Raw genomic sequence first — 27,611 nt, 5'->3', positions numbered from 1 at the left:
AGCGGAGGTGGGTAGGATCGTCTCTCTCGCTAGGCGAGTGCTTTGTCACGAAACCGTTTGAAAACGAGGATCGCAGCCTTCGTAGTCGTGTTCCTTCGTGGCCTGTTGTCGTTCGGTTTCCTCGGTTCTCCACCCACCTTGTCGTTGTTGCGAGGAAAGGATAATTGTGAATAATGTTTGCGTCTCTCGCCACCCGTAACGAAAGCTGACTCGATCGCAGCTTTTAACGAAAGGCTTTACGATGCTTTGATTAGCACGCTTCGTAGATTCGCGCGCAGATTGGCCATTGTTCGAAACGGATAGATCTCGCACGCAAGATTCCATATTCCGTGTGTCGGATCAACGGATTGTTGTTCTTCGACTACGGACGGTTAATCGTAAAATTCTTTGTATTTCTATATTTTGTAACAAGGTGTAGAAAACGATATATATAACGATATATTTATTTCTTAGTATATAAAGCAATAAGAAAGTAGCTTCTCGTCGTTTTGACACCACAAAAACGTTAACTTTGCGGGGAAATTTCGTTTTAATAAAAGTATTTTGTCGCGGTAAAAATATCTTTTTTATATGATGTTCGATGATTTTGTTGGATGACTGTATATAGAATTCTGTTGCGACAAGTCGACCAATAACGCGCGATTCGTTAATCTTCTTCGCCTTTGTGCGAGTCCAGTCTGATCGTCTATCGAACAGCTTTCGAATCGATTTTGTGTGTTTCTAAAATCCCACGCGTCACAAGAGAATTACCATTTTATAAACACCGATCGCTTTCATTCGCATACCTCATCCCTATCTTCAAATATTTATTCTTTTATCTGTTAAAATGTAAAAAATATAGAGTATATCGCGGGTTTTTCGTAAATCACGATTCAAAAATCGTAAAACACGAATAAAATATCGTAGTACGTCATTGACTAACGTTCTGTTATCGGACACGAGAATGTTAGAAGAGGTAATTGTCTCTGTGAATCTTTCAAATTCAAACATTTTACTTAATATAATTACTTTACCGAGTGAATTTTCGATAAACACGCTATATATCGCACCTTTGGTGTACATACATTTCTGACTATCTTCCGAGAGATACACTTATCTTGGCAGTTTAATTTTTCCAAGTTTTTTTCCAGTCTCTTAATGCGCATCTTTGCGACGATTTAAAATTCCATTTAATCAAAGAACGTTACACGCTGTTGAAAGCTCGCATATCTTAAAGCTTTGAAAATGAAAACGCTTATAAAATTAATTCTCAATCGATCTCTAACACGCTGTTACGTGAAAGACGTTTCATTTTCTATTAATAAACATAGTCTGTACGTGAGAACGTACATACCTTTTTTATTATGAAATCGCAGCTTTTTACACACATGAGAAATTTAAAGATATAAAAATGCACGCAAAAACACGAAATATCGGACGTAAATTATATTAAACGTTAAAAATTGCTATAATATACGCGAGCGAAATAAGTCGCTGGTTAATATACCTTTTCTTCTTGTATCGACGAAAATATCGATTCGCCTAGAAATCCGCGTTCTACTCGTTTTTGATTTTACATCCTACAAAATTTATTAACGACACGCAAAACCCTTAATAATGGAACCACGAACGATACCACGAGCCATTTGAATAAGCGATCCTCTTAATTGCTTGGAGCGAATATAAAGAAAAAAGGAGCAGCTGCGAAGAAAAAGAAGAGGCTATTTATTTGGTACAGTTAATCGCTGGAATTCGTGGCGCTTTAATGCGTACTCTAATTGAGCGTAGGCGGCACGTGCTCTCGCGTCAAAGTAAAACGTCCGCGCGTGCTTTCGAAACAAATGGAATTCCCCGCGGCAAGTATGGTCGAAGGAGTTTGTAAATTTTCGTTCGTTGTGTAGAGCCGTGACATGATTTACACGAAGCTGCAAAGCAAACCTCGATCGTTTCTGCTTTGTCTTTCTCCCGTTTCTGTCTTTTTTCTTGCTCCATCCGCTGTTGAAAACATTTGACGCGAATTAAGTAGAACGCACTAAAACACTATGATTAACATTAGAACTACCACACCGGTCAAATTGACTGGTTTTACCATTTTATTTTAAAATTCCTAATTCATGTTATACTTTTTTTTCGCAATGATGTAACAGCTTTCGCAACGATAACTAAAAGAATAATACAATGAATTTTATTTTGTTCATTATGTATTCAAATTGAAAATAATTTTGTATCGAGGCTATTTATACCAATACCGGTCAAAATGACTGGTGCTTGTCGAAGTGTAAAAGGATCCTGCTATTTGTTTATCGAACCCCAATTAACCAGTTTCCTCGTTTTGTACAACTTCCCACACGTTTTCGAAATTTTTACTGCGTATCATTCGATATGATGATATCAGGAAAATTCCGAATCGACCGCCAGATGCTAACACTAGAACTACCACATCAGTCAAATTGACTGGTTTTACCATTTTATTTTAAAATTCCTAATTCGTGTTATACCTTTTTCCGCAATGATGTAACGACTTTCACAACGATAACTAAAAAAAAATGATATAATGAATTTTATTTTGTTCTTTATGTATTCAAATTGAAAATAATTTTGTATCGAGGCTACTTGTATCAATACCAGTCATTTGTCATTGTCAAATTGTAAAAGAGTCCTGCGATCTGTTTATCGAATCCCAATTAACTTTAATTTTATAAATGTGTCAACCCTCGTTTACAGATCACCAGATAAATTAATAATACCAAAAATGTACTACATAACATGGAATTCCTTCTGTAAGAAAGTGACAAATCAATGAATATAAAAATATTCTATTATTATGTATCTTTTAAGGACCAGTCATTTTCACTGGTTTTTGGTAGAAATATAGCTTCGTGTTATCTATCGGTAGTTCCAGTGTTAAGATGCGAATCTATGTTGTATCAACAGATGAGATAGTAAAATAGCGATCGAAAGACGCGTTGTATGTAGACAAGGAAGATGATAGGTAATTTTTATAATTTAACGTTTCAAGTAATTCTCAAACATCCCGATAATTTCCTAATGATTCTTCGGGCTTACCAAAGTTTCTCCAAGTGTCTTCAGCGCAACGCGAAGAAAGAGATTCGCGAAGTATAAGGGATCCGCAAACGGAAGCTGTAAAAATGGGGAAAAAGTGGAACACGAAGTAAAAAAAAAGGCAGAAACGTGGAAGTAGTGGATGCATGCGTTCGCCTGTGAACGGATGGAACTTGTCTGTCTTCCACTGAACGATCTTTCTTGAGGAAGCGTCGGTGAAAGAAATAGAAGATGGTTGGATTCGAACGAATTCACTGTGAATAAATGTACTAGTTTGCCCGAAAAGTCTCTGCACCCGGTACGCAGTTCGTTTCCTAGCGTTTTGTTACTTCTGTGTGAGATCGCGATAGCATCGAGTCAACGTCGACGATACCTCTGAAATGGAAGCTGGTCTTAAGCGAACACGAACGTGTCGAATTCATTGAGCGCTTTCAAAAAGGTTTCCATTAAGAAAACAATTCGATTTTCATATTTCGTTGTGCTTGTACTTCATTGTCGATACCAAGGCACTTTTTCATAATGATTTGACAAATAACAATAGCAGTGAATTAACGAGTTAAAAATTATAAACAAGTTAGAGCTAGCCACGAAAGATTCTATTCGACTATTCATATAAACGAACAATATTGTAACTGTAGACTCTCCATAACGTCTCAGCCCATGAAGGGTAAGGATGAAAAAGTCGATGGGTTTAAATCGTATAATATTTATCGAAAGAGAAAAAAAGATTGTCTCGCGTTCGAGAAACGAAAAGTTTATCATTAGGAATATTAATCGACTTTGGATTTATAGCCCGTTTGAAAAAAATAATTCCTTTTTGATCGATCTTAAGCTAGTTTTTATCGGTCTACCGAAGCTACCGCGACAGTGGAGCTGCTTCCTTATCGCGCCATCCCCTCGGTTGTCTACCTGTGCTTCTGTCGTGCCAGCTCCAAACAATAGCCGATATATCCCGTTTATCAGCCGTAAATCAACAGCCATTGGCATTGAAACACGTTCGTCGATCGAATCTCAAGAAAAACTCGACCAACGAACCTCCTTAAGGGGTCTCGACCCCATCGTTTGGCTTACAAATCGCGTCAGTCATTCCCCGTCAGAAAATTCAGCATCCGACTATAAAAAGTAGCGAACGTCGAACAATCCTCGCGAGTTATCCCGTTCGCCGACTAGAAGACACGTTTGATGTCGGTGTAACGGAGATCGGGATACGGGGCTCGTGAGGGTGGACAAGAACGAAGGAGGAGATGGTTGCATTCCGTTGCAGAAGCTCGGATAGAAATGACAGGGCGCGTCGTAAAAGTTAAATTGCAAAGACACTTCCACCCGAAACCTTTTCCCCCCTCGTCGTCGTAGTTGTCGTTCGTTCCGGTGGCGCGAGTTTTTCCATCCCTTGCGCTCGTCCGCCACCCCCTGACCACCCGGTTACACGTGTAAAGCATAGAGACGCGAAGAAAGTAACTCCGAAGCACCCCCGATGCCGCGAATAATAATTCTCGGCTGGCGGATGAACGCAGCCGGTTCCCAAAGTAAACCGATGATAGAAGTTGCCGACTTGGCCTTCGCCTAATGAAATGCAAATTGCAAACGGTAGTGGTGGTCGCGCGTGTCTGTTATTGAAAGAAATGGAATAACAAGCACGAGCTACGTGGCCGATAGTCCGATCGCTCTTTAAAGCAGGAAGAAAGCAAGCGTGTCTTTTCTGATGATCCGACGAGTCGCAGTTTGTCGTGTGGCATAAACGTGGCAGAGTAGGGAAACGGAAGAATCGAGGATCTTGTGAATTTTTATGATTTAGGAGTACAATCGAATTGGATCGCGGCGAGCAGAAAGACACAGGTTTCGTATCTACGCGTACGAGCATCAATCGATTATGAATTTATAGCACGTTTCAAAAGGTAACTTGCATTTGACCGATTTTCGACTGATCTTTGTTGATCTGTCGAAGTTGCTAAAAAGTGGACAGGAGCGGAGAATATTTTTCAATCGATTATTCGATCCTACGTATACGCGTACGTCGGATCGTGCTCTTTCGAACATATTTTGAATAATTTTTAAGGAGCGGTGTAAATGTACGGTGAAACGATCCGACAGATCAGGATTTATCAGGCGGGTACAAGTAGCACAAGAACGATTTTTTGCATTTCGAATGTTTAGCGATGTTTGTTTGACGCGTATCGTGAATAATTTAGTATATAGTTTATTATACGTATTTACACGAGTATATAGAAAAAGATACAAAACGTATAAATGAGAATTTACACGAAAAAAGGAGAAAGCACGAACCACAACCAAAGAAGAACAACGTCTACGTCACATAAAAAAAGCACGATAAAATACCGATGAAGAAATTTTGAATCCCTTGGCATAGGAAAAAAAACGTGCGTTCCCGCGACACAAGGCGTATCGATTAAAAATATACAAGGTGGCAGTGGATTTCGCGATCGTTGGACGCTTCACGGTTAACAAATTATGTCGGCGGCAACAGGAGGAATCCCGCTGAACGGAAGGAGGGCATAGCTAGATAGAGAGATAGAAGAGAAGGAGCTTGGTCGAAGCGGGAAGGAAGAGCGAGAGGGGGTTGAAAAGCGGTGGGTACGAGCGAAAGAGAAGGTGGCGAAGTAAAAGGGTCGAGGCCGCAATGAGCCGAGCTTCCACGCTTCCCCTAATTACATTTTCATACGAACCGTTTTCCCCTTTATTTTCTCCTGCTGTCCTACGACGACCATTTTTCCCGGAGCCAACTCAACTTCCCAGGTTCCCGTTTCCCGTCAACGTGTCTGCCTCTTTCTTCTGTTTCTCTGTTTCTGTCCAATCGTGTTCACCGACTCTCATCCCATTTCCACTTTCTCTCTCTTTCCCTCCGTTCCTCTCACCCTCTGCTTTCCCCGTCCACTGGAAAAACGCTTTAATACGTTTTTGCTGGTCGTCGTTGCTCGTCGCAGAGGAATATGAGAAAGTAGGTGGAAGCGAGAGAAGGAAACAGCAAACAAAGAAGAAAAAGAGATAGAGGTGAAACGAAACAGGGGGGAGGGGGAAAGAGGGAGGAGCGGCAGGTTTCCCGTGGCGGGTCGAAAAGTGCAAGGTGAATTTTTAGTTTGCATCGAGCGGAGCTTGCGATTAAAGTCCAACGAGACCGAAGAAGATCCGAGCTGTTGCAAATTTTTTTCTTTCCCCTTATTCTTTTTCCCTTTTCATTTTCCCTTCTTTCTTTCGTTTTCCTCCTCTTCGTTGCTTTGCCTCCTTTCTCTTTTCCAACGTCCGTGTCCGTTTGTTTGTTTGTTTGTTTGTTTGTTTCTTACAATTTCTTCCCGACAGAGCCGCTCGTTCTTGCGCCCTAAATCGTATTACGTTACCTGCCGAAAGTCTGCGTTCTGCAAAATATCTCGTACAGGTCCTTTTTTCCAGCGAGAAATGTCGGCAGAGTGGATAAAAGCTTGATAATTCGACTGCAGGGAAGAAGGTTTACACGGGTCTTGATTGCTAGGTTGGCTGCGGAAGAAACTTTTTCTGGGTTAACGAAGAAGAGTAGAATTTTAACGAATATCTACATATGTATCTTTGAATATCTTTTCCTACGTTCTGTATATTCCTGGGCAGATTCGCTTGGATGTTTACAAGAACATTAACGGGTTTCACGAAAAGGAATAAAACATTTACATATTTTAATTCGAAAGGAAACACAATGATAAAAGCGAAATCGAGGCTAAATGATTAAAGATGGTAAAGTATGAACCGCGGAGAATTATAGATTTAATGCGCTAATTCTCGTGAAATAGTGATACGTATGCATGTAACTGAAATTAATATCCAATAGCTGCTACCTACGTACGCTTCCATTATTATCCTGAATTCCTTCCTTTTTAATTCTCACGAATGAAAATCGAACGAAACGTAGCTCAGAAATGAAATATATTAACCTTCAGAGTGGATTCACTTTTAAAAGTTCGTTCTCGAAGATATTTTAATTCCTATTAAGCGAAAAAGATTCCTTTAAAACCTGTATGTATGATACTCTGCGAAATAATAAGAATTTTCAGTTTTCGCTTAACTTCTCCAAATCCCGTAATAAGGATCCTCCGGCTTTTTAAAACTGATTAATCCTCTCTACTCGAAACACTTGATCGCTAACCAACAGGTTTACCATCTACCTAATTTCAAATTGAAAATACTTTCCACTATCTCACCATATGGCGATTTAACGCTTTGTTATCTGAAAAAATTTAGAATATTAAACGAGCGTGATTTTTCTCAGCCTCTCGCTTCTACCTTCGTCTCACAAACACGCGACCTCTTCGTCGCCTCGATTCGCCAATGCGAAATACGAATACAAGCGGTTGATCGCGAAAATAGAAATCCTATGGACGACGAAGTTTCACTGTAGATTATCCTTCCATTTCTCAACGATACAGTCGGTCGCGGCGAAATCTTTTTTACGCGACTACCTCGGCGATCCCTTTCCAGATACGTGCCACATTTTCCCTCCGTAAAAATCCATTTTCCGGAGCACGATACGTTCGAAGACGCGGCCCGAGCGGCGCATTACCTCTCCCCCGCTACCTGCTCTTTCCTCTCTCTCTCTCTCTCTCTCTCTCTCTCTCTCTCTCTCTCTCTCTCTCTCTCTCTCTCTCTCTCTCTCTCTCTCTCTCTCTCTCTCTCTCTCTCTCTCTCTCTCTCTCTCTCTCTCTCTCTCTCTTTCTCTCTCTCTCTCTCTTTCTGTGCTCTCTATCCGCTTCGAGATAGTTAAATTCCATCGTTTCACGAACTATCGATCGCGGTCTCCATTACTGCGTTCAAAAGTCGTATTGGCTACACGGAGCATCCGTAATATTTTTTCACTGTTCCGTTATAAGGGGAGATTGCGATTGGAACGAGCGCCTTTTCATTCTCAGACTTCGACTTAAATCGTACTGGATGATCGCTATGGATGAACTGCGAACAGACTGCCAGAAACGTTTCTGCCCATTTGCTCTCGTATTATACGAAACTGAAATACGTCTGTGCCGAGAAACGGCGGGACGTTGGACGAACGTTCATGCGTTTGTGAAATATTTGATGGTTCGAGAACGTACAACTATATGAAACATTCAGATTGAAGAAAGTAGGCGATGGTGGATGAAACGAATTTACGTTTAAGTTCTATTCGTTTGGTTATGTTCGTAAGGATACGGAATTGCACGAACCTTTGCAGTCTGCGGTTATTACAAGAAATTCTAATTCCGAGCTGTTAGGTGATCCCATAAGTTCGTGCCGTTTTTCGAGCGGTTATATATGTTATTTTTTTTAAACACCTATGAATCGTTGTCTTAGGTATTTTCAGAACATTTGACGTCTCTTGAACTGTCAAACTTCGTGATTTTTCAAGGAGATCCGGAATTTTATCTTCGTCTGTCTGAGGAGGACGCCCGGACCGTTCCTCGTCTTCTAAACAGAAATTCCCAGCTCTAAAACGTTGGAACCACTTCCTACAGGTGCCAGATGAAAGCGCATTTTCTCCGTAAACAGCACATATGTTTTTCGTGGCAATTGTTACAGAACTTCCTTTCCGAAATTCATACTGTTATTTTTTTTAAACACCTATGAATCGTTGTCTTAGGTATTTTCAGAACATTTGACGTCTCTTGAACCGTCAAACTTCGTGATTTTTCAACAAGATCCCCAATTTTATCTTTGTCTGTCTGAGGAGGAAGCCCGGAGCGTTCCTCGTCTTCTAAACAGAAATTCCCAGCTCTAAAACGTTGGAACCACTTCCTACAGGTGCCAGATGAAAGCGCATTTTCTCCGTAAACAGCACATATGTTTTTCGTGGCAATTGTTACAGAACTTCCTTTCCGAAATTCATACAACACGAGATGTCGAAAATGGATACGCATTTCACTCGTGATTTTTTACTGTTAGAAGTCACTGTGTTCGCTATATTACGATCTTATACCCACGAAAATCTGCTCTAGCCTGTTCTCGATCAGCTAAGCTCGAGTGCATTGGTCCCTTATCGCCGTATGTTTATAAATCGACACGTGAAATGTATGCACAACAGTCGGCACGAACTTATGGGATCACCTAATACATGCACTTTTGTTATGACTGTTTAACGAGAAGCATCTATTATCGACTTTTATTCGAATTTTCTTTCTATTTTATAATCAGAGATTTACGTAAGATACGTTAACGCTGTTTCGTGGAAGAGAATTGGCACACTCTGTACATCCACGGGAAACTTTATTGCCATTTGTGTAGAAATGTTCAGAATCGTTGGAAATAAATATTTATGAGAAGAATCTAATTGGACGATCAATTATTTCATGGATTGCTGGAAATGAAGGTTTTAGCATACTCGTAGTTTTCATAGAGAGGAGTAAAAATTGTATAATCGACGTAAATTACGAAGTCAATTTTCTCCGACGTGAAATCTGCTTTTATATTTACGAATGTTTGACGTCATGCGCGAGTCTCTTCTCGATGTAGACGGAAAGATCGACTTGAGTTTCTTCTCGCAAGAACTCTTAACCACCAATCGGTATCTTCAATCATAGATAAATCGCTTTTTACCTCGCCAACTCGCTTTCAGCTCTCGATTTATTTTGATAGAAAAATTTCTACGACCATTCGAATTTATTCCCTCTTCGTTCAGAATTCGAATGGCCGATACTTATTTTCGATTCTTTATCTTACATTTATATCTCAAATCTCTCGTCCAATTTCTACTTTTATTTAATCAACCCAGGAAACGATCTTGCAATCGGAAAAATTATTTCCAAATTCTTATTTAATTCAAGAGCTTAAGTTCGTCGCTTTCCGTTTATCGAACAACCGCGATATTTCAAACTATCTTACTCGTCAAACTAGCTAACCATAATCTCGCCTAATATTCTATAATTCATTTGCACCCGTCAACCATTCTCTCTTCATCCTCGTTCTTTGCTTACCGTAATACTACAATAAAAAAAAAAGATCATCTTTTTTATTCGTTGCATTGTTCCCACTCCAACCTACCGCGTTTCTCTCGATAAAACGGCACAGAAACGTTTCGATTTTACGCGAATGTCAGTTTTATTCCATTCTCGCTCCTTCCATTCCGTCAAGGATAATAGCTTTAATACGTATCCAGTCGTGTTCACGGTGCAAGACGCGAAAGCAGTTGTCTCGTAAAAATTGCAAGACCTACGATACTAACCGTGGCCAACCCCTCGACAACGTTTCTCTCGCCCCTTTTTCCGCCGCTAGAAAAAAGCGCAATGTTACTTATCGATCTGTGTTGCCTTTTCAATGTTTCCCTTTTAATTTCGTCCGAGAAACGAGCTCGTGGCTGCGGTATTATTAAGTATCGAGTAAAGTGGTTTCTGGGTGGGATTAATTTTGCAGCAGGGACCCTTCTCTTGACCATCTTCAGGGTGGCTGCGATGATTATATGACGGATAGGATCGATCGTCGCTTCAATCGAGGCGGAAAGGATGAATAAGCCGATCTGTGTGAGTCATCGAACGTGGTTAGATGGAAAGTGGAGCGAGTTTAACGCCTGTATTACTGTCATTTAGAGATACGTATTCGTATATATCTTCGTCTATACGGCTATTAAGGATAATCACGTTGGTCTCGTGTAAGAGGTAACGATCGATCCGGATTATTAGAGAAACTACTGGTCGATCGAAATTTTGCATTTGTGCGTTGTAGCAGATCGAAATGGATCTTTACGATGATGGGGAGAAGTTCGTGGAAGTTAGTTGCAGGAGTTATAGAAAAGCGACAAGTTGACGATTCGGAAGCTTGGCGGGAAAAGGGTTCGGTAAATAAAATAAGCAATTTTGCAGATTACGCTTTTAATTTGTTTTTAATGTTAGCTACGTTCGGTTAATAATCGTAATGGCTGGTAAAGTTCAAAATTCGACTGATCGACTAAAAAAATACACAAAAAATTTACATTTAGCATACGTGGTATAAATGTGCACGCACTTACACGAGTTGTTCTATGGAATAACTGTAGTTCTAAGGAGATGTAGGAAGCTCTTTTGTAGAAAGCTGCTCGATTACTCGTTGAGAGCTATGACTTATTCCGATCGAAAAGCTTTGAGATGAATTAAGCAAGAAATTTATTTTACACTGTGCGAGAAGTCTGCCAAAAATCTGAATTTATTCTGCGGAATCATCCGATTCTTATCTTGAATCTGACTTATTAGAACGAACACGGTAGGAAACGCGAACAAAATGTGCTATGATCAAATATAACAAAATTGGTAAAAGCTGCTTTAATGAAATTTCATATTTTAATACTAAATTCTGATTTAACGATATCAACGTTGTTAGTTTTGTAGGAATGTTTATTATAAATTAACAGAAAAGACAGTATGATAAACACGATATTGTTACACTCTCACAAAATCGAATATAATAACGCGCTTCACGAATTCGCTTATCACTATTTCTACGTCACAGCAACACGTTGAACATCTCTCGACCACGATTAATTCAACTCTGACAGCATTACCACGCTCATTTTTCCTTTAACAAACCTTAGTAGCGCTCGCAACACTCCTTGACAACATTAACATATCTTAACAACGTTTATAAACGATCAGCCACGTCTTTCACTAACGTCACACCATCCCACACTTTTGTACGTACAGAACCTAATCTATGAACAATTATACATGCGACACAAATCAAACGCTTTTCATTGTTTTTATTTTCTAGTTAGTCGATTAACTGTCCTATTACAAACGCATCAATTCTACGATTCCACAGAAGTTGGAATTCTTTGCGGTTTTCACTTGTTAACAACCTTCGAAACGTTCAATTGTATTATATTTGCGTGACGAAGGAAGATAATAACTGTCAGTTTGATTAATTTATAATGAAAAACGATGTTTTACACGTGAAATTCGCAGTACCCTGATACGTCACAACTATAAAATTTACTCTACGATCCACGAGCTAATTCGAAGTTATTTACTCAGTTTTCCTTCTCATGTGTATTTTACAACAGTCGTATTTATCGTTCACGATTATTTAATCGACTCCGTTTTATTCGCAAAGAATATCCACGATCTTCGTCATCGCTTTTACATATCAATCCCCTGTCTGAGACTTTAAAATGTGTTGTTTAAATGTTCATTACAGGCACACATATAAAAAGTTGTACTTTTTCCAAAATCTTTTTTACACGTCGTCTAGCAAACTGATTGTACCAACTTCACAAAAAAAAAAAAAAAAAATTAAAAAAAAAAAAAAAAAAAAAATAAAATAAAAAATAAAAAAAAAAAAAAAAAAAAAATAAAACCAAAAAAAAAAAAAAAAAAAAAAATAGAAAGAAAAAAAGACTATACTTATAGCGTTAAGAAAGAAATCAGGCGACGCAAGTGAAAAGTAATCGAGCGAAATTGACGCAGTTCTTACATTTGATTATCTATTTTTTGGTTATATAAAATTGTAGACTCGTTGACAATCACCTGTTGCAGCCAGCCAGCTTTTCAATTCCCGGTTCGTATTATATTTCGAGTTTGTTAAAATTTTCAAATAAATGCGACGAGCAGAAGCCCTAATATTTGTAATCGATAGCGTACGTGCACGACAGTTTATTTGCTTTCAACTTGGTAAAATTATATCGTAAAAAAAAATTGTATAGCGTCGTAGTTGTAGAATTTTTACGTAGACACGATATCGGCAATCTGTTTGATAAAGTTTCCCATTGCTTACAGAGCTAACTTGAACGCCAACTATTACAAGCGAATGGCGGTACACTTTGTAGTAGATGGTGAGGGATATGGTACAGTGTACCGTGAACATTGTGAATATGTCATCAAATTTAATTTGACTCGAGCGCAACCAGCAGTCGCTTCCAGCAGTAGCTAAGGAGAAATTTTAACAACGTGTGCAAACAGAATATTATAAATGGTAAAAGAACCATTTACTCGAGACGGTTATGGAAAGGAAATAACATTCCAACTTCCTGCGTCAAACTGCGAATGAACTACGAACCGAAATAAAGAAACAATTGTGTAACAATAACGGATCTTACGTATCTATGATATTTTTCCCGGATTTGTCATATCTATAATTTACAATCTTCTTTTTAGTAGATATTCCTGGTATTCGAAAAATTTGATCTTAACGTCGTACAAAAAGATATCTCGTTTTTTAAAACTATTCTGCAAGTTACGTGCTGAATCGAAACTCGATAAATTTGACAATTGGCTGGTTGTTGAAACTAATTAGAATTAACTTTCTTTAAATAATAGTCTGTTAGGTTAATAAATACAGAGCGAAGTGGCAATCGTAGTACAATCGAGCAGGGGATGATTCTACTTGAAAGAAGAAGAAAAAAGTTTGGTACAACGTTTCTTCATCTTCGTCCTCGGAAAATCTAGCTTGAAGATTTGACAAATATACTTGAATTCCGCTAATTCCGCATTGAACGAGAGTAAATAATCGAGAGATTAAATAAACAAAATTTGAGAAGAAGGCAAAATGTAGAATAAAAATTGTCCATAAGATGGTTCATTTTTTAGAAAAATAGATCTAAACATGTATCGTGCGCGCACGTGTACACGCCAGACCGGTTCGTTTTTAATTAAACACGTTGAAACTTTATTTCTTTGAAAATGAGGCTTTCAACGGGAAAATTTTATTTTACATTCTTTATTTATTTTCGCATGTATAATAACCTGCTGCTGATTGTTCGCTCATAACCAGTTGGTACTTAGTCGAGTCAACGTATACTTGACAAATTTTTAAACTCGATTTTCTCAGAAACGAAGCGTCACACGGAAAATTTGTATTATACATTTTCGACTTATTTTTCCACGTAGTCTCGCCCCACGCTCGATTGTGCTACGACTACCGCCCCACTCCCTCTATATGATGCGTTATATCGTTGGAAAAAATCAAAGCTTAAAAGTATCCAACCCCATCGACATTTTTCTTTAATTTCGATTCGAACATTTTTACAAATTTTCTTTGTCGATTTCTCATTTATAAACATCGTCATATAAACTTTCCAAATAATCTTTCAACGAGTTTTACGGAATCCCTGTAGAATTTCGACATCAATTAGCAACGTTTCTATCAAAAGCATTGCAATCTGCACTTTTAATAAATTTCCCACGGCGAACTAGATTATACGACAACTCCGAAATTTCAAATTTACTTTCCGAGATATTTTTTCGATCCGAAGGCTGCAATTGGAAGGGTCAGAAATAACGCGATAACATTGTTGTCGTTCGGTGCTCGCTGGTCAAAACGATCGATCGAATAACCCAAAGAGGCATCGCGAACGGCCGGTACTTTGAACACAGTCACTGCCTTGACTTCAGCGAAGTTAACGCGGCTAAATGCAGAGATAGGGGGAGAAAGAATGGCCGACCGTTGGGAAACTTTTCGTCGCTTGTTTTGCTCGTTCGCGTTTCCTTAAGAATCGGATCCGGGAAAAGGGAGCCAGAGAGAAGGGTCAATCCTGGTTGCTCGAGCAGAGAAACTCGTCTACAAATTTTAAAGAACCGACCCGCCTTCTCGATCGTCGAATTCCACGTATTGGCCGTATTACTGGTGTTGGTGTATCTCGTGCTTCCGGTCATTCCGAATGCACCCTTCGATCAAAATTTCGTAAGCAAATTTGCAAAACGGAAATTCGTGCTCCGTTACATTTTTAAAGAAACACAGCGTGTATCTCTGTTTTTGAGCAATTTTCTTTTTTAATTCGTGGCTAGTAGATCAACGAACCTTTTTGTCAATTGCAGAGATTACCGGTGCGCGTTAATCATCAGCTTTACATCGATCGCGATCTCTGCAAGATCTTTTTTGTATTTTTCGAAATTTTTCCTGGATACGATCGGCTTGACTAGAAGCGGAGATTAAAATACTAATATAAATGTTGTAATATACAGAATAAGTTATATTGGTTATTTGTCATGAATGGGAAAAGTATCAATGACTTTGAAAGTCGCAATTGTTTATCGTTATATTTTTCCTATAAAATTAGAACGCTTCTTCTGCCTTGCGTTTCTTTGTCAAAATCAAATATCTCGAATGGCTAGATCAACGCGCAGTCCTATGCGAAAGGAAAGAGAATTTGGCAAAATTACTGATTCTAACGTCGAACGAAAATTCTATATCGATTATCGAGAGAAAGATAAGAAGAGGAAGACAAGCAAAAGTAACAGACAAACGAAACGAAACGATCGAGGCAGGATCATGATCGTAAATTCTAAATGAAAGGGCAGAGGAAATTTAAAACTATACAAAATTCTATATTCGATCGCGGACTAAATGCCAAACAAATGTTCGCAGCTAATTAACCTTCCCTTTCCTCCAGTTAATTCTATACCCTCGTGTCAAAGTGGTCATGTTCCATCGTTTAACTTCGCTAAACTTATCGGGTTGACCAATGGAAGGGGAACGAGAGAGAAGAAACGGACGAGGGAAAAAGAAGAAGAAACGAGGAAAGAGGTAGAGAATGGGAATGGGTGGAAAACCTTCGATTCTTCTTTTGCGCTCGTGCGTTTGTTTACATTGGACCCAAAAGGAGAAGAGTGGTTACGGGATGGGGCAACGGGAGTTGGAGTAAACCGAAGGGGATGAGGTAGAGGAGAAGGTGAGCGCCAGGGAAAAATACGCGGAACATTGTATACGTAAGAGAGGAAGAGGTGGTGAGTGTATAGAGGGGTTGGGCGGAAAGGAGAAACTCGTAGGGGTTGGGTGAAAGAGACAGTGAAGCGGGTGAGAGGGATGGAAGGGCAAGCGGAAAAGGGAGATTGGGGAGGAAGGAAAAAAGGATTCGAGGATTCTCGAGACGAAGAGTCGAGTGGTTGGGTGGTCGAATAATAGAGCTGCCCTTAATACCGTCATCCTCGCTATGCTGGGTTAAACGAGGGAAGAAGCCGGCGCGGCGGAGAAAGCGGTTCAGGTTAGACCTCTCCTGTCTCTGTCTCTGTCTCGTCTCTGTCTTTTCGAAGAGAATCGCAAAGTGTGGAAGAAGACGGATATATAGACGAAGGAAGAAAGGAGAAACGAAGGAAAACGGCGAGAAGGGAAACAAAGAGAATATATACATATATATATAGAGAAAGAGAAAGACAAAGACAGAGAGAGAGAGAGAGAGAGAGAGAAAGAAGAGAATCGTGGTCGCTGGTGGTTCGTGCCGCAAGGGGGCGGATTGGGGAAGGAGGACAGAATAGAAGGGATGATAACATTTGTATCATATTTAACGCTAGAACGAGCAGGTTAAGGGGAGGAAGACACTCTCCACCTCCTTCGTCTCCTTCTTTTACCTTTCTCTCCGTCTTCTACTCCTTCTCTTTTAACCCTCCGCCCTACCCCTTTTCCTCGACCTCTTCGTTTTCTTCCTCCTCCTCCTCCTCCTTCTCCTCCTCTACTTCCTCCTTCCTCTACTTCATTCTCCTCCATCCTACTCAACCACCTTCCTCCATCTTTGAGCGCCCTCCACCGGCCGAGTAATACCACTGAAATCAATACCACCACACTGGGCTTCTATTTACACACGCTCATCGTCCGTACACAAATTTATTGCGTGTCCCTAGTAGCTGGAACCGCTATTCCGCTCTCTCCTCCGCCGGAAATGGTTCGCGACGAAGTCACCGTTCCGAGCTGAAACACAACGTCGAGCTCGGCTGATTTGCTCCGAACGAAGATCAGCCCGTTGAATTTCCGCGATGTCGCTGTCATTGCGACCTGATGTCGTATTCTGTTCGAGGAATGCGAATGACGACTCTCCTTTTCGTAGAAATCCTTTGAAGGATGACTTTATATTTATAATCTACTTTATATCTTCCTCTGTAGAAGAACGTATCGCGAGAGCAAAAATCTTGCTTTCGATTACTTGAAGTTTAGAGTTTGCCAAATGAAAGGTGAGATTGTCTTTTACGCTGTAATTGTGAACAAAATTGTCCCTCTTCCTTCAGTGTCGCGGTATAAAGTTGACGCAGATTATTACAAAATTATTAAAATTCTATGGAAAGTATACTAGCGTTTGCAAAGTTAGATTGTAAAAATGTTATTCAACGTAGCAATTACGCGTAATAAAATTATGTTCTTGTTGGTCTATATCCATCGTATTTCACGATTACTTTAAACAATTTTGGCAATTATACCACTGCATTTTTTGATAGCACAGTTTATGATACTACAGGTCAGATTCAGATTCAGGTAAACTTCTCAGAACTCTCTACTTTATTCGTCATTTTCGTGTAACTCTTTCAAATAATTTAACAAATTTCTAACATATCTTTTGAATCGTTATCTTATAAAATTCTAGCCGATTTTTATGTACATATCTGTATAACTAATAGTTAACTAACAGCTGTTATAAATAATAGTTGTGAACGAAGTTAATATCTAGGTACATACTTTCAATTAGATACTTGCTACTACTTTTAAAGCAGCTGAATTGTTTTCGTGTTAAGACGGATATATAGACGAAGGAAGAAAGGAGAAACGAAGGAAAACGGCGAGAAGGGAAACAAAGAGAATATATACATATATATATAGAGAAAGAGAAAGACAAAGACAGAGAGAGAGAGAGAGAGAGAGAGAAAGAAGAGAATCGTGGTCGCTGGTGGTTCGTGCCGCAAGGGGGCGGATTGGGGAAGGAGGACAGAATAGAAGGGATGATAACATTTGTATCATATTTAACGCTAGAACGAGCAGGTTAAGGGGAGGAAGACACTCTCCACCTCCTTCGTCTCCTTCTTTTACCTTTCTCTCCGTCTTCTACTCCTTCTCTTTTAACCCTCCGCCCTACCCCTTTTCCTCGACCTCTTCGTTTTCTTCCTCCTCCTCCTCCTCCTTCTCCTCCTCTACTTCCTCCTTCCTCTACTTCATTCTCCTCCATCCTACTCAACCACCTTCCTCCATCTTTGAGCGCCCTCCACCGGCCGAGTAATACCACTGAAATCAATACCACCACACTGGGCTTCTATTTACACACGCTCATCGTCCGTACACAAATTTATTGCGTGTCCCTAGTAGCTGGAACCGCTATTCCGCTCTCTCCTCCGCCGGAAATGGTTCGCGACGAAGTCACCGTTCCGAGCTGAAACACAACGTCGAGCTCGGCTGATTTGCTCCGAACGAAGATCAGCCCGTTGAATTTCCGCGATGTCGCTGTCATTGCGACCTGATGTCGTATTCTGTTCGAGGAATGCGAATGACGACTCTCCTTTTCGTAGAAATCCTTTGAAGGATGACTTTATATTTATAATCTACTTTATATCTTCCTCTGTAGAAGAACGTATCGCGAGAGCAAAAATCTTGCTTTCGATTACTTGAAGTTTAGAGTTTGCCAAATGAAAGGTGAGATTGTCTTTTACGCTGTAATTGTGAACAAAATTGTCCCTCTTCCTTCAGTGTCGCGGTATAAAGTTGACGCAGATTATTACAAAATTATTAAAATTCTATGGAAAGTATACTAGCGTTTGCAAAGTTAGATTGTAAAAATGTTATTCAACGTAGCAATTACGCGTAATAAAATTATGTTCTTGTTGGTCTATATCCATCGTATTTCACGATTACTTTAAACAATTTTGGCAATTATACCACTGCATTTTTTGATAGCACAGTTTATGATACTACAGGTCAGATTCAGATTCAGGTAAACTTCTCAGAACTCTCTACTTTATTCGTCATTTTCGTGTAACTCTTTCAAATAATTTAACAAATTTCTAACATATCTTTTGAATCGTTATCTTATAAAATTCTAGCCGATTTTTATGTACATATCTGTATAACTAATAGTTAACTAACAGCTGTTATAAATAATAGTTGTGAACGAAGTTAATATCTAGGTACATACTTTCAATTAGATACTTGCTACTACTTTTAAAGCAGCTGAATTGTTTTCGTGTTAGATCGAAGTTATTGTGTGAATTTTACCGCGATGTCTTTTTTTTTTTTTTCGTTTTGTTTGATAAAATTTCGCTGCAGCGCAGGTCGCGTTAATACTCCTACAACTGTAATTCATGTGACCATTAGCAGCGTTAATTTTTTACTGACCACAAGTCGGTATTACTTTCCCCGCGATCGCAACTCGCATGACCACAAGTCGTACTAATTTCCTTCGTAGCTACGATCAATTCCGGCGCGAGTCTCGCTAATTTGCGTATAGCTACGACTACAGGAATTCGTTCGCAAACCGCAAATTTTCCTGTAAGCAAATCGCACGTCAATTTACTCCATAACCGGAACTTCGATGCCTCTCCAAGTGCATGGAGCAAATTACGTACTACCTTCTACGCTAATCACACGAATAGTATCGTAGCATTTTTCTAAACTAGCTTTATTTTTCATTACAATTTTATAATCTTTACGTCGACTTCTCGCTTTTTATAATCTTTATATACGTATTATATCTAGTAAAATTAATGACAATAACGAGACAAAGAAAGTTTACGTTTTCCTTGACTCGCGTGAGATACAAAATTTCAATTTCACTAGGACTAATCGTTCTTTCAACGTTTCACGTGAATATTTTTTCACGTAGAACGACTAAAAATAAAATAAATTATTTTTGAAAATGACAACGTGATTTCGCGCTCGCCATCCATATACAGATGCGCCAGTTACGATAAATAGTAACTAGAAGATAGATTTAATCCATAGGTTTAAGATATTCTTTTTTTTTATCCCTAGTCCATGTAAAAAAAATGCAATAAAGGTTTCTCAGCTCAGAACAGTGTGATAAATTTATCCAAGGAATAAAATAATAGCTATTCTGATCCTATCTCTAAATACAGAAATAACAATAATTATTATGTAAAAAAAAGAAAGAAAAAAGGAAGGAAGTGTCTCCCTTCGAACGTGATGCTTTTTGAACCATTCGTCATCTTCCTTTCATATTTTTCTCTAACTGCATTGATATCGGAACCTCGAACAATTGTACGAACCAGCCTGTATAAAGCACACAATGTAGGTACGTACGATTCCATGTAAAAACACACACATGACCTTCGTGTGTTCTACGCATCTACTGTTTAAAAAAACTAGTCGTCTTAAATTATATCCCCTCGAAGCTACTCGCCTTTTCTCGACCTTACGTTTTTCATTTGAAATCGCTACTTAATTACGTCATTAAGATGTAAGTGGTTCCAGATACTTGCTGCTGTATAACCATAAAAGGCTCCTTTAAGCGTTCGCGCACTTTTCTCAGTGGCGGTGCACGCACGAAAGTCACAGACGAACAACACGATAGTCAGATAACTATTATTTTATTGACTTTCTGATTTTAATGCCTCGCCCTATGATTATACGGCAGAATTTTAATAGAAGATCATTGAAAATGAATACAATCTATGTCGGGTTCGAAGTTACGAGCGTGTTTCAAAGATAGCTGATTAATCATTGCAGTTTCATAAGTACCGAGGATATAATTACCGAGACAAACGATATCTCGATATTTGAAAAATTTACAAAATAATGAGAAAACAGGCGAATTAAACAACTCGAAAATCGAATAAAGGGACAATTTCTTGGTAACGCGTGATCGATCGATTAGCAACCTATCGAATTTTAAAACTACTTTGGAAAATGTCGCTTCTCACGTTCCTCTCCTATATAGTCTTCGTACGTATCCGATGATGAGATGCGCGAAGAAATTCCTCTAAATCGTGCAGCACATAGCGAATTCTGCGGGATAATTCTCTTTTTTCTCTCAAGTAGTCTTGGTAAATGATTTTCAGAAGCAGGAACGCACACAGGTGGTTCTCCACGTCGATAAACCGTGCATGTACACAAACACCTTCGACACGAATACACGGTATATACCGTATGTGTGTACCGCGTATGTGTGTGTGTATATATATTATATATATATATTATATATATATATATGGTCTAGCAGACGCATAATGGATGGATGGGCGTTGTACACGATATTACGTCATTAGGAAGGCAATACTATCGTATGCGCCGCTTTGAACGCGTTGTACGAGGCTCATAAGGCGAGCGGGGCATTACAAAGAACGTGCAACTAGCTACCGGCAAGCTCTACGATAATTAGGATATGAACCACAAAACGTTGTTGAATTATTAATCGTCCCTTGACACCTAATCCGTCTTCTTTCGGTGCATCCTCTTGACCCTGCTCGACCTCCATCTGGAACTAACGTTCTAAATCGTTTTATGGCTACTCTCGCGGAGAAAGAACTAGTAACGAGATACCACGGTACGGTTCAGTTTCGCTCTTTAATCCGATTAAATTGATTAGTTAGGATCGTTTACTCTCTGCGAGCGATGAGATGGAAGAAAAATATGGAAGAAACGGTTTTAGCGTGATGTACTTACTGGGATCTAGCTTTCGCTATAATTCTACGTGTTTTATTCAACCCTTTCGTGGAGTAACGCAGCCACGTGAAACGTGGGTGGGATCTTTAAAATATCTGCTTTCGGCGTCATCGTCAAAATGTCACTTCGAAGATAGAAAAATAATTGACGCGAAACTAGATTTTGCAAGCAATCAGGCTCAATATTCAAAACTAAATAGAAGGATAATTTTCGTAATATCAATTGGAAGGATATTCGATATTTTGAAAATAATTCTCTCGTAGAAGAACGAAACATATTGAACGTTCTTGCCGTGTAATCTTCGATCGTGTGTAACAGATTTTACTGGAGAAGCGAAACTTCCTATCTCTGTCGTTGTTTGTGACTTCATCGAGGCTAACGATAAGCGAAACAGAGAAAAAGTTTGAAATCTCGCGAGAAGTTTCAGATTTTCTGAAAATCGACTTCGTTTATGCACGTTCGCGTGCGTAACTCTACAAGAAGTTTCCGTGAAAATGAAATGCCTCTCGGTGCATAATTCCTCTTCTTTCTAGCCTTTATTTATAGTTCGGTTAAGCGCACGCCTATCGTAGAATGTTAATGCGATGATAAATATATTACAAAAAGTTGGCAACTGACGTGGCTGCGGCAGCTTTTTTAAACTTTAAATCATTACTTCTTCGGGCTTTCCAACGCTAACTTTCCATCCACTATCTCGAAAATTTAAACAGCCACGTAATTCTAAATAAAACCATGGAATTTATTACGCGAAGACAGACAATTCGACTCCTTACGCTCGCAATCATTTTTCTACAAAATCTAATTTGCGATTACAGTTGGCCCGGTGTTGAAATATCCATTTTTTAAACACAGGCCAACGAGTGCTACAAATGCGTTAAAATCGAACTGCAAACAAGGAAGATTTTTTCAAACATAAATCATGCGAGTCCTATTTTCCACGTTAGAACAGACAGAAGGGTAAACACGAGCAATTTGTCTCGCGATCGATCTAATCCACCGCTATCCCTGTTACTCGGTTACATACTACCGATCTAATCTACCCATCGATAACAATAAAACGACAACGTGCTGAAACGAAAGCGGTCGAACGTACACGCGACAAACTCGCGATGTATCCCTCGCGATCTTTAATACGACGTAAGCTTAAAAACGAAATAAAATAACGAACAAAAGGAAACGTCTTGAACGTAACAAATTAAAAACCTGTTTGAGGGGCACCATACCGTTGGAGTCATCTTTTCGTTCCTAATTTAGTTTTATCGCTAACACGACCGAAAAATCTCGTTTGCCAATTGTTAACGACGCTAATTTTTAAGTACGTAACTTAAGTAATTGTTAAGTACGCTGTTTCGGATTTTCTGTTAAGGAAAGACGCAATACGAAAATTAGGACGAATTTTGCCAAAAATAAATACATTTATCGTTCGATCGGTCAGTAACATCGTTAGAGTCATTTGTACGCAATATCGAGCGTGTAATGGTCGATGGTTGAATTTATAGGCAAATGGTATAAATACGAGGATAAGGTGGCAAAAGCTTTTGAGTAGCAGGCGGCAGTTGTAACGTTTTGTTGGCGTAACACACGAGCAACAGCCGCGTGCCCTGTTTCGAGCTCGTTACAACTAACGGGGTGGTTGTGACCCGGGAACGAGCTGCTTGTAGAAACTGAGCGATAACTGGTAAATAAACGATGAAAGATACGTGAATTACAAATTGCACTTTCCTAGCCGTGCACGTTATTTACCATTCCTCTGGTATTCGGTGTGTTGTTTATCGTCTTACGTGGAACACCGTTCATACGCGTATCGCTGTGTTCGCGATCGCTACGTTACACGTTAGGTATGTTACGTGCGCGATATTCGAGTTGTGCGCGTCCCAGGCTTTTAAAATATACACGGTTTAATTTTGGCTGGATTTTAAGGTTATTACCCGGGGAATTTCGATCGCGGGCTGAATTTTTTCGCCGCGATTCGAGCATCGAATAGTTTATCGAGTATCCGGTGTATCGCGAATGAGCTCGACAAAGTTAGGAAAATTGAAACGCCGGCTAAGAATGAAAGTATAAGCTCGGATATATATGAAGTGTCGCAAATAAGCTTGAAGAGGGAAAAACGAACCGCTAAAAAATTAGAGTACAGCCAATTAACGAGACGCAGTTACATCTCGTTTCGAGGAACGTTTCAACGCGGGGAAGAACATTTTTTAGCGTGAAGTAAAAGTGAAAAACCGTGCGTCGTATCGACTGCCATTCTTCCGTACCACGTCTCTCTGGAATTTAAAACATTTTTTTTAACCATAGAAAATCACGATTGCGTCGGCAACGAGTGAAAGAACGCGGCAGGCTCAATTAGGCGGCTTCAGGGCTGCTGCTGTATTCGGAACGACGAGTTGCCAGTGTTGCGGGTATCGGAAATCACCGCGGTTTTAAACCGTTATACGACGAAATCGGGTGCCAACGACGCTAGAAACTCGAAAATAACGGACAAACAAATGATAAAAGATACACGAGTGAGAAATTGTACTTCCGTATGCGGTACATTATCCACGGCTTTCGATAATATATTAGCCGAAGCCTCTAGCCTTCTGTTTATCCGTGTTCCTCCATGTTAGTGGATTCTCTCCTTGCTTCCCTATGCCTGTGGCTGACTGTTTGCGTAGTCTCTTTTTCGAAGCAAATGGAAGATATACTGGGTAATGGAGTAAACAGTGACAAGCGGTATTACTGATTTGATGCAGAGCATGTTGCGTAATGCGGCCTGTAGGCTGCAGGATTGTTTTAGATACCATATTGAACGTATACGATAATCGAGACGCTGAAAGAATTTTCTTTAACGGAGAAAATATACCGATATTATTTTCGCTACACTCGTTACAGCACAATATAATAATATTTGGAGGCCAAGTATTTCTTATCATATTTATTTATTTAAAAGAAATTATCTTATTTAATGTTAACGTATAGGTATTTGCGAGTAGTTACGTTAGAAAGGAAAGTATTTATGCGATTGTCAATTATTTTTCGTAACTTGTCCCGATTATGTGAGAAGGTAATGTCATTAAAATCGACAACACGTCGCAACTTATTTTGGAAAAGTCACGTCGTGGTGACGTTTACAGTAACGAAGCGTTAGAGGACCCTTTAACCAGAAATAAAAAATATCGTTATCAGCGTCGATCGGCTTAAAATACGCACTAGAATCATTATCTATCTGTGCCGCTTGACGTACGCAAATCGCACTCGAGTCGTCCCGTAAACCACGTTTCAACCAGACAAGACGATCTACGTAGACAGATAGTCGATCCCTAACCGACGCACAGCGCAAAATTAACGTTCTCTTAATCATTTCATCATCAACATTTGTAATACCTATATGTATACGAAACTATACTAATCTAAATTCACGTCGTGACAACGTTAATTGCGTCGTAGAGAGCGGAGCAGAAAGATCGAAGGGAAACGTTACGCGATGTACCAAGGAAAAGCAATCGTCGTTACGACGAGCGACAAAGATCGACGACAGTGGCGCTGGGTCTCGTCAGCGACGAGCATAGCGAGATCCAGAATTGACAAACGATCGGTCGAATTTTCCACGCTCCGCGTGTACGGCCACCAGCCACACACATAGAATCTTGATTGCGAAAATACCCTGAAACCGCGCGACCAAGCAAAGCGCATTTACATCCCCTCTTTCTCCACCCTCCGCCTCCTATTCCATCAGAAACGCGCGGCGCGGCGTGGCATGGCGCGACGTGGCGTGGCTTACACGTTCGCAAACGCGAGCTTTCTATCCGGTACGCGCACTCGTCGAACGCCTGGCCATTAAGTTGCTGGTGCAATCAGAACGTTTCGAGAGAGGCAGCGAGCTTGCACGAGTGTCAAGATTAATAATATGTCTCTGAAGATGCATCTGCTAGTCAGACGCATCGTAAATGTAGGTCGAACTCTCTCTCTCTCTCTCTCTCTCTCTCTCTCTCTCTCTATCTCTCTCTCTCTTTCTCTCTCGATGGTTCTCGCGTTGGATTCGTCGAAAATATATTCGCGGCTTTGATCGTTAACGTATCGCACCAATGGCTGGAATTACAGCGTGCATCGATATGTATCGCGACGCTGTTGCCCCTAATCGCGAATGGACACGGTCTTCCTCTATATCCTTTCACAGACACGTAATTTTTCTGCTTTCAGGACAGCGACGCAGAGAAGAGCGATCAGGACTTGGTGGTGGATGTCGCGAACGAGGTCAGTTCATCTTCCCACAGTGAAACGGATTCCATATTTTTATTAGCGAGTTCATTGGTCAAAAGCTATTTGCAAGTATGCACAAACTACGGATGAAAATGAAGGATGTTCGTTCGATTGAGGTTGGGGACGATCACGGTGTCGGTTTGTGATGGGTACTGGCGGATATTCCTTTGTCGTAGGAGCTTGTATCGTTGATTGAAAAGACGTGTCCAAGTGATTTTTCTGATGTTCGATTCCTTCGTTTCCTTGATATTGTATTAAGTATAAATCGTGATTGTGTTTTTTACTTGTCTTTCTCAGTTTTACGTTTTGTCATCGTAGGCTGTAACTTCGATCTAAACGGAGAAGATATTTCTTTCGACTAACTAAATGCAACAGAATTGCGCTTAGAATCAAACGAAGGAATGAAATTACAACAAAATTATCGTTGGTTGAAAACGAAGGAGGATACGATACGAGAAAATTAGAGGAAGATCATTTTATAAGTTAGTTTGAAACTTGGAAAGTTTCAAAATTCTTTATTCGAATATCTGGAACTGTGAAAGCTTACTCTTCGTATTTATCGATTGCTTACGTAAAATATTTCCAAGTATTTTAAATTGGTAGTCTACGTCTAAGAACGGATGAACCTTGGATTTGATATTCTTTATAATAAGCTTCTTTTGTTTTCTTGTTTGTTTTTCACAAAAGGAGGCATCGTCGCCGCACGCGAATGGCGACCATTCGGATCCACGTGAGAACGGCACTCTAGAGAAACTGGGCGCCCCAGGACACGTGGGACCTATTTCCGGTGCTGGCTCCGCATCCGTAAAAGACAGGCCCCCATCGCGGAGTGGAAGTTCATCCGCTCGTAGCACACCGTCTCTGAAAAGTAAAGATGTAAGATCTCGCGGATAGCAGGCTTATTCGATGACTAATCGGTCCTGTTCTATTTTTCTCCCCGGAATTATTTCCACTTGCATTTCCTTTCTGGATCTTTGAGAAAGAAGGTGAAAAGATGATCGTTTCGTTTCGACATGCACGCCGAATTGCCTAAGGGTGAGCGTTTCAATGACTCCGTGGTTTTCGAAGGCAAAATTTCTACTTGTTACGCTAGAAATAAAGTCCAGTTGTTCGATGAACTAGAAAATTCTTTTATTTGCAATCGTAATGCTAATAATGCAAAATTAAAAGCCGACAACGATATCGTAGACGATGTTCTACACTCGGTTCCTTCGTTGTCGCGAAATTCAAGCGTTACAACGATCATTTCTATCGATGATAAACTCGATATATTTAAAACGTCCCACGAAGCATATTTAAACAACAGAATACACGATACTCTGGTCGATCGGTAATAAAATAACGAAACAAAGGGAACTATATAAAAATACGATTTTCGTGCAGTCCTCATAAACACGTTCGACGAATAAACGAGTTTACACCGGGTATCTCCGTAACTCTGTATTTTAAAAGCTAAGAAACTTCAACGAACCTCTCTTCTATTGGAAACCGAAGTGTGCTAAGAAAATCCAAGCAAGATAACCACTTGCGCAATTTCGAAAACAACGAAGACATTTTGATGGTTCCCCTTGGCGTATAGCGCGCATGTACACGAGCATCGATAACGTGTAGCTGGAATTCGTGGCGCGAAGTTACGACAAGTCAATTTGCGCGGACGATAGCAGAGGAAAGCAAAAGCTCTCTCGTTTCGAACCCCGCGCGTCCCTTTCTTCCTCGTGTCCGGTGGTATAAATCGGTGAACAGGAGGTGGCCGCTTACGCCGGTTTGCGACAAGGATCGATATGTCTCGTTGCTTTTGTGCGAAAGTCAAGCGTGAAATTTACAATTCCTTTCTACGATTGCGCCCGATAATAAACCGGTGTACCCCGTTGGAACGAACCTCTCCAGATCGACAAGCCGGGTACACCTGTGGCGGCGGCGAGGGGGTCGCGCAGCTGTACGCCAACTATGGGAGGAATCCCTGGTCCCTTGGCATCGCGGGTCTATCATCCGCCATCGTCACAGCAAACGCCACCGCAGGGCTATCAGGGTTTGCCGTCCCGCGG

General features: G+C 40.0%; 1 protein-coding gene across 1 annotated transcript in view; it reads left to right on the top strand.

Annotated features, from left to right (window-relative positions):
* The window catches only part of LOC100744796 (protein groucho), a 118,859-nt gene that overhangs the window by 84,083 nt on the left and 7,165 nt on the right, over nt 1-27,611 (top strand). The window contains exons 11-13 of the mRNA XM_012380684.3: nt 25,507-25,560; nt 26,254-26,442; nt 27,454-27,611. Of these exons, the coding sequence (XP_012236107.1) occupies nt 25,507-25,560; nt 26,254-26,442; nt 27,454-27,611 (401 nt within the window). The remainder of the gene's footprint in view (nt 1-25,506; nt 25,561-26,253; nt 26,443-27,453) is intronic.

Source organism: Bombus impatiens, unplaced genomic scaffold, assembly GCF_000188095.3.
Source record: "Bombus impatiens unplaced genomic scaffold, BIMP_2.2 scf_0106, whole genome shotgun sequence".
NCBI classification, from domain to species: domain Eukaryota; kingdom Metazoa; phylum Arthropoda; class Insecta; order Hymenoptera; family Apidae; genus Bombus; species Bombus impatiens.
This window is presented reverse-complemented; position numbering and strand designations above follow the sequence as displayed.